This window comes from Haliaeetus leucocephalus, unplaced genomic scaffold (genome assembly GCF_000737465.1).
Source record: "Haliaeetus leucocephalus isolate CR32 unplaced genomic scaffold, Haliaeetus_leucocephalus-4.0 Scaffold0, whole genome shotgun sequence".
Classification (NCBI taxonomy): domain Eukaryota; kingdom Metazoa; phylum Chordata; class Aves; order Accipitriformes; family Accipitridae; genus Haliaeetus; species Haliaeetus leucocephalus.
In genome coordinates, this window is record NW_010972436.1 from 17,196,302 (window position 1) to 17,213,464 (window position 17,163).

The following is a 17,163-nucleotide window of genomic DNA, read 5'->3' on the forward strand; positions in this document are numbered from 1 at the left end:
AAGACTAAAAAACATACCTAAACTAGATATTTTCATACTTCAAAAAACATAATTGAAAGTGGAGAAGAGACTATGTATTTGAAATAATGTACTAAACTTATTCTGATTAAACAGAACTATAGGTTGGGCTGAAAAATCTTTTTATCAAAACAGCTAAACACATTCTTTAAGATGCATTCTCAGCATCACTGTTGGTCTGTTGAATTCCTAGCAATTAAGCTTATAAAGGTGTTTTTCTTACGCTATGTATGCTACGTACACGTATAGGATGCCTACATCCTGCTCCTGCCTATGCTCTTGTGTGGCTTAGCCATGACATCTCAATTTTCTCTTAATCATAAGATGCGTCTGGATGATGCTCTTAGTCATATGGTTTATTTTTAGGTAGCCCTGCGAGGAGCAGGGAGTTGGACTTGATCCTTATGGGTACCTTCCAACTTGAGATATTCTATGATTCTATGATTACAGATTCTACAACATAGACAGGGGATTAAAAAAAAAACCACAACAAAACCCCTAAGCATATGTGGACAAAATATCTAAACAGTATTCCAGGGTATTTGTTTGTTTAAAAAAAAAAAAAAAAATCATCTATTTGTCTCTCTGCTGACTGCTTTTCTATTAGCTTTACAGAAAGCTCCAAAGAAACCCACGCTTCACCTGGATGTAGTTTTCAGAAAGCTTGGCAAGCAGTAAGGCCTCTTCGCCAAACATAGCATCTGTTCTGGAAGAGGTAACAATATTACCATGCTGAGGAAAAGTGTCAGGAGATCCAAATGGCCACGTTGCAGAACATTGTAATATAAATGTACAAAGTCACTGGTATTATTTGAGCTCCAGAGAACTGTACTGTAATTACACCCATTACTATAATTCTAAATCCACTTACACAGAAAGCCAACAGGGTTTCGTAAGAAAACTCTTGCCTTACAAAACACAGTTGTTTCATATTTTGGCCCTATAATGTCTTTTTATTAAACATAGCCTTGTCAATATGGCTTTAGGAAGCTAATGACATATAATGTTGAAAATCTAGGACAAAGGTTTTCAAGATTATTTCTGAGAACCAAATAAAAGACCACACAAAGATCTTTAGAAAGTGTCAAATGTCCATACTATAGAAATGAGGCTCTGCTAAAAGTGGTGTGTGCTGGTCACTCACTCATCACAGAATTTGAATCCATAATACAGTGGTTGCCTGGATCTAGAATTTTGGTTCCCTGTTTAAAGAGAGAGGGTTTGGATCCCACCCCCTAACACTTACCACTTGCAGGATACTTGAAACACTTTCCCATGAAACTTCTACAATATTATCACCTCCATCAACCATTCCCTGGTAACCCTGAAAGAGAAAAAGTATTTCAGAAGTCTAATTTGATAAACTCTGTAATATTTCCACTGCAGTAATACTCACCTTGTATATTTTAATGCAACTTTAAGTAATTAAAAACACTGAATAAAAAAATACTCAATTTAAATGAAACAAGATTCAAGCAGGTATCATATTGGGGGGGGGGGGGGGGGGCACGAACAAAACAAACCCTCTCCCTAAAAGATCAGTTCCAAAGACAACTTCAAGATAAAGTAATACTTTACACAGATTACACAATTTATGAACTAGAATGGCAATTTTCAGTTTGTTTTGTTTTGTTTTTTTAAACTACAAAGAAGAACTTTGAAAAGCATTATAAAATGTGTTTCCTAAAAACACAACCTCAGCCTGAAGTCATGACCTTAGGAAAAAAAAATAAATCTACCTTTGTAACACTTTGTACACTTTTTCCTCCCAAGGTAGATATAAGCAAAACAAAATAAAGAGCAACAACCAAAAATTTTTCATAAACAAAGAAGAGATCAGGTCACATAATCTTTATTCTTTTTGGAGGCAGTTACACAATAAATAGATGAAAGAAATTTAGTAGAAAAATACAATTTTTAGTGATGCATTTAAGAAAACCTTAATACCTTAACTCAAACGGTATTCAGAAGCCAATGCATGCTGTAATATGGAAAGAACTACACTTTGAAAGACGGAAACTATCCAGGGAGCAGCTGAAGGGTTTTGTTATGCCTGGCTTTATTAACTCTCTGAATAAATACTAGCAGAAAGATATTGACAATTACAGATTATTTTCCATTAGGTGATATTGTGAAAACGAAATTTAAAAAAAAAAAAACAACAAAAAAAACCACAAAAAACCACAGCAAAGTTCTAACCTGAAAAAAAACTAATTTATACAGACACCAGAATAAAACTGGGGTTACCATTCAAATTTTTGACATTTATTTAAATCCAAAGGAAAAAAAAAACCACACCAACATAAACACACTATGTTAAAGAAAACAAACAAAAAACACTAAGCAAAAATAAAAATGACAATGTTTATGTCTCCATTTTTAAATAATGTGTACATATGGATAATCATGCCGAGGAACAATTAGTTAATCTTTCTTCTGTATGCAGTTCTTGCAAGACTGTACATACTTAGTTTTAGGGTTCTAAATAAGAAGTCAGGTGGAACTAGAAATAGAAGACAGCAAAACTGACATTATAAACTGGAGACGCTTACTTTGGGACAATCCAGAGTATATGTAGATTTTATCCAGTAAGCAATAACTTGGAAATGTACTAAGCCTACACTGGCTTAAAAAGCTATGTATATTACATCATACTTGGAATCCCTCAGTAGCATGATAGGATAACAATATAAAGATTACCTGGACTCAGCAAAAGTATGAGTTACTCAAATTAAGCTTTCTAGGATTCTAGTACAGATTCCAAGGTGAAAGCAGAGAAGTTTCTGCTCAGTGAGACTTGACTAATAATTTACATAAGGTAATCAAGAAATAGTAAAGAAACAGCTAGATGGAAAACGACCTATGTCTCTAATTTCTGTCACTCAACAGATCTTTTCCGTATTTTGTACACTGTCCAGATAACTTTGAAATGTATCTAATGTATACACACACTGTCTTGAAGCTAAGACATTATTTGCACAATTCCTTCAAAATTAGAGCAAGTTGGAAAAGAAATAATGCTTAAACTACATATCAAATTAAAAAAAAAACCCTCTCAGATAAAGTGCAAAGATCCTCAGACAGAAACATTCCAGTGGATCCAACTGAGCTTGATGAAGGCTAATTACTAAGTTCATTTACCACAGGCTTGCCGTTTTGTTTTGTTGTTTGTTTGGTTTTTTTAAAGCAAAGAACATGATGTTCCTTATATCACTTGGTAATGGATTGAAAGCTTTTCTTATTGGTGTTCCTATTGGCAACTACAATAACATAAAGATTCATAGGCAACAAATCCTGAAAGAATAGCCTGACATTGCATCCTTACTCATTTTGTAACACTGACTATAGTAAGCTGCACTATAAGCTGACAAAAACATGTGCCCTCCATTTTTACTTGAGAGGAAAAAATAGAGTGCAGCCAAGAAACTATTATATACAGTAAATATATACATAATTATATACATATCATGAGACTCATGGATAAAAATTCCCTATTCGTATTTTATTAACAAATCTAAAACACAGGGAAAAGCAAATGGATACACTACTATTTGAAATTGTCTGTAAGATTTTAAAGACCTTATAGTTAGGCTAAGGATGAGCTATGACTGACTCCTGCATCATGCATCTTTAAAGTAGAAAGAACTCATGCAATCTGGTCTGGAGTCCACATCAGCTCTACTTTCTCTGTGTAGAGAAGCAGGAACAGAGGCTGTATTAACAATTCCTCCCACTACAAGGTAAGATAGGGAGCTTTTTGAACAGGTCTGATCCATTTAAACTGTTATATTCGCTTTTCCTAACTCAGTTCTGCTTGCCAAGCAGTGTATGTAAGCTAGCTCTGAACAATGTAGCTAAAATTTCCTCACTGTTATTCCATACCATTAAGAGATACAAAAGGCATAGATTTAAAACAGGTTTCTAGAAAAGCTATATGGAAAAAAAGATGACTAATTATATTGAAGTACTAATAATGATCAATATTTCCATTTATCATTTTCGTTATTTAACCACTGATGCTAATTTGGGGACTGGGCAATCCATTTTAAAGGTGGAATTTAACTTGAAATATTTTATCAAATAATTCAACACTGTTACAATTGCCTGGTTACTGATACAGACCTTAATAAAAAGAGGGTGGGAATCTGTCAATTTACATTAAAAAGAAACTTATTTAGATTCTAAAACTAGTAGCTTGAGTTCTAAGATACTAAAACTATAGGGCAAGAATGGAAAAAAGTAAATGGTCAAAAAAAAAATACAGCAAGCACTACACTTGAAAAATCAACCCCATTTTATGCCTATTCCTTCCTGTACCCAAAATCTGAATATTGAAAGATGAACAAGAGGAAATTCCCTGTGGGTCATATGTTCACAGGGTACACACATATGCACTGTAACTCCTGGAGACAGTGGCAGAGACAGCAAACCTTACTTCCAGTCTTAACGATAAAACCAAAAGCTTTTTAAAAAAAACCAAGCCATCTTCTGATACGTTACATATGGGACATTTGGGGCTTTAACAGTTATTTAAGTTTACTTACTGAGCTTTTTTAGCTATTGCTCAACAACGTAAAATACTAGCATCACTGAGTGCACAAACCACCACATAAAAGACATGAAGTTTTCCTCACAGAAATCCATGACTGCCGTACCATTGCATTTCCAATGCTGGCCTCTTGAGAAAAAGACTCTTAATCAAGATGAAGAATCTAAAAGTTCCATAGCTTAGTAGTAAGAACACGCATCCACTGGGAACTATGTGCTTCAATCCTGGAAAAAGGGCAGGTTATTTGTATAAGTATTTAAGACCTCAGTTTCTAAAATGAATTGCCATAAATGAGAGGCATCACTTTCTCTTCTCATTCTCAATTAAAAAGAAGAAGAAAAATAAAAAAAACAAAAACAACCCCCAAAAAACACCACAAAACCACAACACCACTTCTGATTAGTGAAAAAATTTAAACTAGCCTCTTAGAGCAGCCTGGTACTTTTACATTTACTTCCATCTCCTAGATTTTCACAGCATGAGTAAAGTAAGTCCATGGGTATTCAAATTTTAATTCAGATTGGGGTAGACTTGAGGAATAATGTGATACTAGTCAGTGATGGTGAATACAGACTGTTTATATACAAAAATTAAATACTAAAAGATGTTAACATGAATAAAATATGAAACTAGGGCAACTGTATAGACTAAGCATTGTTTCTACGAATTAATAGCAAAATTTTCGAATGTGCTAATTTCAATGAATTAAGATACAACTTTTTTTTATATCTGTAAAATTATAGTTTTTTATAAACTATATAAATTATATATACATATAATATAGTTTTTATATGAACTATTTTATAGTTTTAAATTGTCACATGAGGCTTGGTTTTTTGGTGGTTTTTTTTTTTCCTTTGGGGAACCAAAATATGTCCAAATAGCCCATGAATTCCAATATCTAACTGTTTCTTTCTTCGGGCTTTGGCAAATCCAACTTAAAAAATGGTAGAAATTTACTTATATCTAGTTCATTGCCAATTATTATTTATTTATCTTGGTAATCTCTCTCATCACAAAATGAAGCAAAATGGAGTTAGGAAATAAAAGGAAAATAGGGTTACTGTTTTACTTAGAATATGGAACTAATTTTGGCCACAGCTGTAGGAGACAGGTGGTTTCATAGTGCAAAGAAAGTTCTTATGACAGAGAAAGTTACAGGAGAAAAAGAGTGTATAACTAGAGCTAAGTAGGCTTGAAAAGGCTGAGACCTTTAACTCCATTTTTGGCTCCAAATAAGAAAACATTTTTCACCTTTCGGATGTTGCCACTTCAGTTTTTTTCTTCACTTTTTCAGAGCAGCTTCAACACAGGTATCACTTCACCTCATCATATGTGCATCTAGTTAAAATGACTACTCAAAAATGTAAGCTAAAATTATACTATTCTCATTGCTTAACACACTGAAGTCTGCATTTGATAAACTGTAATTTAGAAGGACCTTATTAAAAGTATTAAATAACTTCAAGAATATACAAAAATACATCTCCTCTGTATACATTATGCAAAGGCTTACAATAGGCATCATCAGTAACAAGTCTTACCCTAAGATTTTTACCTTCCACTACACTTGTCACCTGTACCTGTTTCCTATTTCAAGGTGCTGAAATTAAATAGTTGTTTCATTTCAAAGCTTGCAACAGTGTTTCTCTGAAGCACTTATATGCATTGTGAAAGAAAACTGACTTCATATTTTAACCGACAGAGTCAAAGAGGAAAAAACCTTAGCATTCAGTACTTCCTGAAACAGAACTGAATGGACTAATCTAGAAGCAAAGATCTCTTTCAGAGCTATTACCCATACCTTCAGTGAAATATACATTTTTCTCCCAGACTACACTGTTACAGTGAAGATAGAATGACAATATATAATGGAAACTCAAAACTCCAATACTGACTTGATTTTTACAATCGATTTTCATTCAGAAATATCTGTGACTTCACATTGGCAAACTCTAGTAATTAACAGAGGAACACGATAATTTAAATAGTGTAATTTTGCCAAGTTCAGAAAAACAGAAATATCCAAATTTCTCTGGAAATTTATCATTGAATACACTGTGCAATACAAAACAGTTTTTAAAAGGTGACAAAAGTAAACATAGTGTAAAATGAACTACAGAGATGGTAACTCTTAAGTTAAACATAAATTTAAAAAAAAAAAAAAAAAAATCCAAGTTCTGGCCTTTAAAGACAGCCAAAACCCCCTCATTTCCACAAAAGTATCTGACCCATTTCAGCAAGCCTGCAAAACAGCCGGAACACTGAAGGAATTCTAGAGATTGGCCATGTAATTAGCACACACTAAGTATTCAGAGCTACTTGCTGTAGCACTGTAGTACAAAAGAATTTTGGAGCACAGTGCTCTCCTTATTTGCATTTCAATATACTTCACATCTCTTTAGTAAATGAGCTATAGGAATAAGCAGACAGAAAGAAAATGGATAAATAGCTACCCTTTAAAGCTAAATTGTATATTTTGCATGCGGAAAACTAAAACCAAAGTACTTTCCTAGCACTTCTATGAATTCTAGTACTATGCATTTTTATATTAAACATTAAAACTACATTTTGCTAGGAATATTGCCTACCAAGTTTTGCCCCATATCAAACGTTTATTATGATTTGTAATCATCTCAAACTTCTAAGGAGTTGTACAGGAATTCCACTGTGAACAGAACGATTTCTTGCTAAATCTATTTACTGTATTGTTTAATCCTCAAATTTTATAAAAAAATGTAAGTGTCCTTCAGGCAGAAGTCTAACTATAACTTAGTCTAGTCTTCCAGTAAGACACAGCATTTACATTAAACTTGTCTCATCATTTTTTCATATCAAATAATTGTTACAGAATTTTTCAGTATTCATGCACATGCCGTCATAAGCTTCAACCACAAAATTCTGATGTCTGGACACACTACTAATGGTGCAGGGTTTTTTGGTGGGGTCTTTTTCATTTGTTGGTTGGAGGTTTTTCAGTTACAGCTTTCTACCTATAAGCCAGGAAAGATGGCAACAGCCTGACAGTACTTTTGACCAAAAAGTTGTGTAATCTGTGAAATGAAAGTGATGGCACATCCTTATCATACCCTAGGAAAATGGACTGGGGGAAAGTCAGAGGTTTAAGAATTAGTAGTTTAACTAGGTTTAGGAAGGTATTTATAAAGTACAATATTTGAGGCCAAACATCTAACAAGTACACAAACACATAGCTCACTGCTAGGTGACAACGATCTCTGGTTTTCTCAGTGTTTTCAAGCTTCTGGTGATACATGAAGAATTATATATATTTGAAAAATTACTTTTAAATGAAATAGTTTTAGCATATACCTTGTAAAAAGTACTTTCCACAAAAATAAAAAATATGAAATAAAACATTGATATGATGAAAGGGAATGACATCTATAACATTTTTTAATTTATACTATTCACTCTCCATGAAGTTTGCAAAAACTCAAGTATAGTCAGAAGACAAATACAGAATGAATAAAACAAAAACTAACCTCATAAACAAAATACACTTTGGCTTTTACATAGATTCCCATGCGTACTACTGCGCGCACAGCAGCATTCATACCTGGGAAAAAAAAAGCAAAATCCCATTGTTATAGGTTATCCAGTATTTTTTATATACTATAAATTTTCAGTGTCTTCAAAAAAAACCCAAAAAACAAACAAACAAAAAAACCCCAGAACATTAATTAATTCCTAAAGAAAGGCAATGATCAGCATCTATTAAAACAGAAATTTGCTTAATGACAGTGCAATCAGCCCGTGAATATGAAGGGTGCAGAACTATTTGCTTTGTTATAATAATTATGTGGATGCCAGTATGAGTGTTATGTGTGTTAATCGGAGATTAAATTGCTGCTGATTGTAAAACACCATTGTAAAAGTAACAGCTACTAAACCAGAAACAGAAAGTAAATTCACTTCACAATAATGATTAGTTTTCTATCTGAAATGTAAAACATTCAGCCAGTTAAAATTTAGCTTCTTCAAAGGAGAAATTACATGGTAACAGTTCTTGTTCCTGAGCTTTCCAAAGTAACACAGGCATATACACAGTATTTTCTAGGGACCACAGCCAAAGCTCCTGACATGGACAGGTGCCCACTTAAAAAGACAGATGTAGCAGTAAATTAACACAAGAAACACTGCATGGACTCATTTGACAGAAAAGTGCCTAAATGCCACTTTGCTTCCCAGAATTGTAAATTCACATTGATTCTCTACTCATAGAGATCTGACAAATTATACTAATGTAAAATCTTCAATTTAAGTCCAGCAATCAAACACGTAACCCCCTGAGCAACAGTGAAAGTTCCACTGGTCCCCTGACATGGGTCAAATGAATTTGTTATAACCCAACTCTTCACATATTGTGTTACCTTACTTATTATTCAGGAAGTTCCCAAAAGTAATAAACTAATTGCTTTCATACCACTTAAACAGACTCAAGAGATTATGCAAAGCATGAGGACAGAAAAAGTAGTTAGGCTACACTGAAAGAAATAGCCTCAGCACATCAGTTGAAAAGGGATGCCAGAAACACGACAGTCCAAAATATTGGGCACTGATTCTCCAAATCTGTTGCACTAAATATCAGAATAGCAAAGTAGTAGGTCACCTCTGCTATTTGACATAGGTGTTAAGTGTTCACCTATCTGGGGATATAAAAAGTCAGTAACTAGAATATATAAATCCACAACACAGTAAGCCATAAAGACCTATTCCTACAATCTCCACCACTATTAGACAAAATACTGAGCTATAAAAGCTTACCTGCCTGAATAAAGAATGAGACTGAGGTTTTCTGAAAGATTTATTACTTAGGAACATACCAGAAAGTCCCTGAAGTTTCCCAGTGCAAAACAAAAAATTAAGTTTGCCAAAATCAAAAGTTGCTTTGTCATTCGTATAGATGTCACTTAGCCTTAAGATTAAAATCACAAGTAATAGTGTTTTCACATCAATTCTGTATTAGGAAATAACAGCAAGAATTCTCTCAGCCAGAGAGACTGGCTGAGTCAGCCAGTGGCAGAGCTGGAAAATGTTCTTAAATGCCAAGACAGCTAAAAGCACAGCTTTGGACGATGAACTGGATGATGCCAAAGAAAAGCAGAGAATCTCATCTGACAAGCTGTACTGAAAAGAAAGCTAGCATGCTAAGCCTCAGATCAAAACAGATCTACTACACAGAGAAAAGTTATCTCCTCAGTGAAATGGTTTTCATAACAAAATTAACACACCCACCCCACCCCCCTCACACACAACGTTCCCTGGAAAGCAGAGACAAAGACCTTTAACTTTATAAAAATTGACAGTTCTTCACAGCACTGCCATTTTCCTCAAACAGGGAAGACATAAGCACAAGCTACTCCTTTCATGGAAGTCCACAGCTTGCTTCTATCAATGCACAACATGAGTGGGAAGGGGTTTTTTTTTGTTTTGTTGGTTGGTAGCAAGGTTTTTTGGTATCTTGGGCTTTGGGTTTGTTGTTTTGGTTTTTGAGGTTCAACTTTGTCACCTCTCCCATTTGGCATCTGAGAAGAAACACTGTTACAGGTGTCTAATAAATGTTCATTTACAAAGGCTCTAGTGTCTCATTCTGCAGTAGTCTCTGTATTCCAAGTGCCTAATTAGAATAAAGAAAAAGCATCTGTGATCCAAACAGGCTAAAGCAGAATAGTTTTGTCAGCAAAAGTAAATATTTAATAAAATAAGAAGAAATTAAATATAAACATTCACAGGTCTACCAAAGACACATACTTGTCTTTTATCTGTTTCTTGCTCACATTTCTGCTTTATTGATCATGTATCCTAGCTTTTTATCTTTAGCATGTACCTCTTTTAGCCAGCGTATTTTAAAGAAAGGTAGTAACTCTGGCCTCATTACAAATGCTCCAGATCTGCCATACCTTCATTATGTATAAGTTAGCCTACAAATGTTGATTTGGCTTAATGTTCATACTCCTTCTAAAACAGAGTAAAATATAAGCATTTATTTCTCAAAATGACAAATTAATTAATTCTTTCCATGTGACTATATTCATAATACAGCCACATACTTTCTTAGCAAATATTTTCCAGTTTCCATGTGTCTTACATGAAAAATTGATAAAATTCATAATTTATCTGCTGCAAGAAAGGGCAAAAGCCCAGGAAAAAAAACCACAAATTAGAGACAGAAAGCATCTTCTCAGTACCACCACTGTAACTTTATAAATTTATGCAACATACATTTTATTATTATTATTTGGCGATGTATACTTTATCTCTTTATACAGAAAAAGGACTTGGGTGTTTATTAGCAAGCTCCTAAAGAAGTGGCTTACATTGCAGAAGGGCTGAGGACTGAAGGGTATTATAATTTGATATTTACAAAATACAGTTAAAACACTGAAGCTTTAGACTTTTACATGTTGGCTATCTAAATCTGAATACACTACTTGCGGTGATTCAAGTATGTAAATACAGATAATTTCATGAAGTCTCTGTAGAACTTGTCTAACAAAATGTTGCTGTATTTGATTATTTGTGGAGTCTTACAATAGGATTTGTGAATTACCATAATAACTATGAAATGTAATTATATGCTTATTACTGAAAAAGATTTACCAGGTTAAACATGGATTTAGTCCTGAATAATAAATATAGCCTGATACACATAGGATTAGAATAGCAGCTTCAAAAGAAAGCCACAAGTAAAACCAGTATTTTTTTTATAATGTAAGAATTATTCAAAATCTTTCTGAATTACCACTTGCTTTTGCATTAAAGCCTTTGACAGAGCAAAAGATTTATTTTGCTCTTTTGGACTCACTTACATGGCTTTATATAATGTCTGAAAATAATTTAAGAGTTGATAATTTACTGTCCTTCTTGATATTGTCTATTCAATTGTCTTTGAAAGCAATAATTTTCATAGCAGGGTTGCAAACAGTACTACAGAAATCTTTAAATTATTTTAAAGGCACTCCCTTCCCCCAAAAGAATATTCCTCTCCCGTGCCTACATCCTGTTCCACATACATATGCACCACTACAACAGAGGAGTTTAAGTAAAATTAAAACACTATTCTGTGTTTAAGCCAAGTTTTCCTCACTTTAGTCAGCTAGACAGGCCTTTAAATAAATAACTGTAATACTAACCATATGAATGAAAAATCAAAACTATGCATCTTGGACAAGCATCAAGAAATACTTAAGTACCACCAATTTTAAAGATAAACACTGGCCTTAATGCATGCTTAATGACTTAGTGCATATGTTTAAGTGCCACCCTGAATAAAGTTCCATACTTAATAGACTATATAGCAAAGCACAGAAACTAAGGAAAATGTCTAAATATTACCAAACAGAAAGAATTTATTCAAGTATAGAAATGGATGTACCAGTAATGATGCAAGAGCCTATAATCACCAAAAGGAAAGATGAGAAGAAGCAGTCAAATGCAAGAACTGAACAAATGATTAAGAAAGCAATTTGGGTTTCTTCCATTTACTTTTAATTACCTAACAGGTTTCATTGCATATAATCACAATAATGATTCTGGATACCTGAAGAAAATACTGTACAATTTTTCTAAGCAGTAACACTGTATTAGATCAGAACATTCTACTGCTCAAATAGATACAATAGCATAACATCTAGACTACATACATATCTCCTTCTTCAAAATTAAGACAAAATCTTAAGAAACTAGTTTCAATCATAGAATCCACTAATTATAGAAGCAGTTCCTCCAAAATACTAAATGCATTGACATAGTTACACTCATCTATTAATAATTACATTCCTTAATTTTACATAAAAATTATATTTATATTATATAGATGGACACATATGTATGTATTTTATATTCATGTCTATACACACACTATTATTTGCTGGAAAAGGTGCCTTTTTGGGGGGCTAGAATTTGAAAATTCCTTGTGACTGTCTTCAAATTACTTAAGTGTTAACAAATAAACTCTGTAATTTGGACAACATAAAAGGAGTGTAGGTTGTTTTGGTTTGGGTTTTTTTTTTTGTGTTTGGTTTTTTTTTTTTTTTTTTTTTTTTTAATTCATTTTATTTGTTCAGTGGCAGAATTTCTTTTTCCATCATATGCTAGCAGGACAAGATCAGTGCATCTGTGCTACCATATTAAATATGTTTTGTGATGTTCCTTGGAAGCCTGTAATGCTTCAAGAGTAGAAATATGTAGATCTTTGCTTCTACGGTCATGGTCTGTGGTATTCCAAAACTCTGAAATCCAAGAGGCTACAGGGTTCTTTTTAGCTGTTTCTAAATTCAGTATTTGCTGAAGGAGTGGAGGTTTTTTTATTCGTTCAGTGGAAGAATTTTTTCTTCCAATATAAATTACCAGGACAAGAGCACTACATCTGGACTACTATATTAAATATGCCTCAAAATGTTGGGAAACCTGTAGTGCTTCAAACGTAGAGGCATGTAGATCTTTACTTCAGCAGTCCTGGTCTATAATATTCCAGACCATCAGCACGTAATCCGTAAGTCCCTCTACTTATGCTGCCTTCCACAACACTAAATCTTTGAGTTTATCTCAAAAATAACATGGTCATATTCAAAGACAATAATCTTGAGCCAGTAAATTGGGCAACAGCTCTAAGTAGCCACAAACATATTATTCCCCAACAGTACACAATCACCTTCTGTCAGAAGCTTTCAGATGACATTGTTCCTGCTGCTGAGCCATACCTATCATGGTCCCAGAATAAGCAGCCAGATTGGAGGTTGTACGAACATAAGTGACCTACGGCAGCCAAAATTGTCTGTGGCAGCCACTGGCAACCAGCCTAAAATACAACCAGTGTACTTCATGACCTGAAGCAGACCATGGCTAGAGAGTCCCACAAAGCAAAGACAGAAGCATGACTTAGTCATTAGTCCACCATTTATTAGTCCATCTTTGAACTGCAACCGCTACAGTTTAGAAATAGCCCAGAAACAGAACTAACACTTAAATTTTGAGAATCAGTTGTCAAAACCTCTTTTGCCTCTCAAGGTATTTGTGATTATGGTAGAAAGTACTTGTTTTAGTTCACAATTTAACAGCTGGCTGGCTAACGTGATGGACTGCAACGTTTAGTACTTACAAACTTTAAGTGTACAAAATACACATCTATTTTTTCTGTGAAATAAATTGCTGATAAATTCTTTAACTCCACCAAACAAAATAATATACCTGTGTTTAAAATAAGGTGACTAAACCATAATAGTTCCAGTATGATATATACACATTCTCTAGTCCTTAATGTTGCATGGGTAGTAAAAAGGACAAACAAAAAAAACCTTGCAAGGAAATACCACAAATGTGGGGAAGTAATTTAAACCTTAACATGTCCTATACATAGAAAGGCTTGTGTAATTTACCTAATGCTACTTCTAAATTATTAAAAAGTACAATAACAGCAAAGGCAGTAACTTCTATTTTAAAACAATTTCAAGCATATTTTGTTCTAGGCTAAGAGTTACAGCCCAATCTAAATCAAGGCACCTATTGATATGAAGATTACGTGTTTACTGCAACACTAATGGGTGTCCTTTCCACTCAATTTCCTATGAGTTCAGTTTGCATTATAGATATTCTGAATATTTCCAGTGTCTAACAAATCTAAAAAAACCCAAAACCAACCAAAACAAAAAAAAGACTGGAACTCTTTTTTTTATATATATATATATATTAGTATTTTTTTGCCTACTTCAGAGTTAGTAGTTTTGCCTCATGTACAGTTTGCTTAAACATATATTTTCAAACAGCTCTGTAGTAATAGCAGCATATTTTCTTCTGCTTATACTTCACAACTTCTCTCGCAAATTTGCCCCACAAAGGGCAAATGACCTTGACTGGGCATGACTCATTCTGTCCCTTGTTTAACCCCTAAACTAGCATGCAAACAGACTTGAGGTTGCATATTTTACACTTCTATACTGCTACCAAGATAAAAAGGATTATGAACCTCAAACGTGTTGTGTGACTCAGCTGAAACTATCAAGTTCTAATTTTTTTTTTTTCCTTGTTCTTCTAAGTTAGGACAACAACACTGCCTACAAAACCGGGAAGGCATCCAGTTTACTTTGGTCTTTGTGACAACCTCACTCCTGAGACAGCAACTTTCAGAGGCTGTTACTCTTTATCCCTCCACATAAACATGCCACAGTTGCAATTTGCCAGATAATAAAGTCTAGATATTACCCATGGCTTCTGCAAGTCCTTTAAATGCTTTAATTCACATAGTAGCAAGTGCAGATTAATGCTTTTATAAAGAGAGATACATCTGCGGCTGCATTATATAATCTCCAGCCATGTGGAAGCAAGTAGCAGGGCTCAGCCCCTCGCTGAACACGCTACCGCTGCTTGAGGCAATGCCCCGCCACGCTTTAAAATTAAAATGGCGATTTGGCGACCAGGCCATTAAAACAGAGATGCCTTGATTCACAGTCCCTCCTAGAATCATTTGGCAGTGGAATTGATGACACAGAGCAAACTGTGGATAAAACTTGAACAAGTGTAACCCCACGAGGGGCAAAAGATAAACCAACTAAGGGCGTCAATTTGCTTTTTCTCCGGAAACTGCAACATTTTCCTCTCCTTTTGGTATCAAATCCCTTCCAGCCCTGATTAGTTTCAGGTAAACCCGGGGGCTCCCCGTTATTCCGGCGGGCAGAGGGAGGGAGGATGCTTCTCCCAGCCCAGATGACGCAAAGAGGCGGAATCTGCAGCGACTCGCAGCGGATCACGTACACACCGGCGGCGGGGAGGGAGCGCGGAGACACTGGTCCATGCGAGCCACCACCGCCTCATGGACGCGCGGGGAGGGGAGGGGGGTGGGCTGCTGCCTGCGGCCGCTCGCCTCTTGGGAAATGGGACCGAAGGCCCCAGCCGCGGGGGCGGGCGGGCCCCTGCACGTCCCCCTGTAAAAAGCTGGGGAAACTGGTCATTAAAGTACCGAGCCCACGCAAAAAAAAGGAAAGAGAGGCTTTCCCCCCAGTCTCTTCGCAAACGAACGCGAACGTTTCTTCTTTAAGCGAAAGTACTTTCGAGACACTGCCGGAAAAAAAAAAAATTAAAAAAAAAATCCCGTAATTTAAGGGAAGGAGCTAAATGCAATCATCACTAAACAACTCGCCCGGCAGAAGCGGAGCAAGAGTCCTCTCAAATAGCACGGAGCGTTGCACATTTGAAATCTTTATTAACGGAAACTTCAAACTATTAATATAGATGAGATTATTTGCTAGAAAAGGGGAAACGAAACTGTAGGAAAACATGACTTCATGGCTAAGTATATTGCGATCAAGCCTCTTTTCTTTCCCTTCCCTTTTAATGTCCATAGGTCTTTTGTTCGCCCTGTCCTGTAGCTAGGACTCGCTCTACACTTATGAGATTCAGGAGGTGAAACACGTTTCCAACGTGCTCCTACGGAGCTAGAGAGTAAACTACGATCTGAGCGTTCTAAACCGTGGGCAGGAACGTAAAATTGTTCCTGGTGCCGAAACGAAGTGAAAAGCAGATGAGGCGAGGGCTGGCAGAGCCCCAGCAGCGCAGCCAGCCTCCCACCCGCCGTGCAAGGCGGCACGACCTCCTCCCCCGCTCACATCAGCCATCCGCTCTCCTTCCTCGCTCTCCTCTCCCCACCACCTCCCGAGGGGTGAAGACATTTTGCTGGTAAAAGTTACTGGCGCGTTTCTACCTTCTTCCCTGCCAAGGCAGGCTCAGAGGAAATGTGATGGGAAGGGGAGGGAGGAGGCAGGGTAAGGGTATATAGTTTGTGAGCTCAGGCGCCCAGGCCGCGCAGAAGCGATTTCTCTTTTAAATGATCTTGGCAAGAGGCACAGCTCGAAGGCCAGGACGGAGAGAGGAACCCGAGAGCCACGGCAATCTCGTGTGCTCCGCTCCCAGACCCCCCCCCCTCTCCACTACCTCCACGTGCCCCTGCGCCGCGGCCGCCCCCGAGGCAGCCCGTGCTTCCTGCTCCCTCCTCGTAGGCGCTGCTACACCACCGGCTCCTTCCCCGGCCTCCCGCATGGGCGCCCTGCCCGCCCGGGAGGCCCTTCGCGCTCCTGCCTGCCTCCCTCCCTCATACCGTCCCCCGAGGGGCTCCCCACCGGTGCCCCAGTCCCCACCGTCTCCGCAGGCCCGCCCCTCCTCTGCCTCTCTTTTCCCTCGCTCCCGGCGTGAGCGGCTACCTTGGGCATCGCCGCCGCTGGTCAGCACCCCGATGGCCTTCCCGGTGCCCGACAGGTTCTCGAAGAACTTCGGCTGGTGATCCATGGCGCTGCGGGGGCGGCACCGGCGGGCGAGACGGAGCGAGGTCGCTGAGGGAGCCCCTTGCCGCCGGGCTCTGCCCTACTACCCGGGGTGCACGCTCCGATGGATCAAATATTTGGCCTCTGCGGAAAAAGAACCCGAAAAAAAAACCCGGTGTAGGCGTGTACTTGCAGACAAGTGTATTTTTATAGAAAAAAAAATGAGGGGAGGGGGCGGCTGTGTAAGAGAGCCCGGGGGGAAGAGAAAAAAAGAAGAAAAAAAAAAAAGGTGAGGAGAGAGCGGAGGAGAGAGGCAGCTCTCAC

The 17,163-nt window shown here is 36.9% G+C and overlaps 1 protein-coding gene across 3 annotated transcripts in view; it reads right to left on the reverse strand.

Annotated features, from left to right (window-relative positions):
* The window catches only part of PFKP (phosphofructokinase, platelet), a 46,986-nt gene extending 29,975 nt beyond the window's left edge, over positions 1 to 17,011 (reverse strand). For all 3 annotated transcript variants that reach the window (XM_010585508.1, XM_010585500.1, XM_010585492.1), the window contains exons 1-3: positions 16,780 to 17,011; positions 8,071 to 8,144; positions 1,265 to 1,342 (exon numbers count right to left, since the gene is read on the reverse strand). In XM_010585508.1, coding sequence (XP_010583810.1) covers positions 1,265 to 1,342; positions 8,071 to 8,144; positions 16,780 to 16,864 — 237 coding nt within the window. In that variant the 5' untranslated portion in view covers positions 16,865 to 17,011. The remainder of the gene's footprint in view (positions 1 to 1,264; positions 1,343 to 8,070; positions 8,145 to 16,779) is intronic.
* Positions 17,012 to 17,163: the final 152 nt, after the last annotated feature.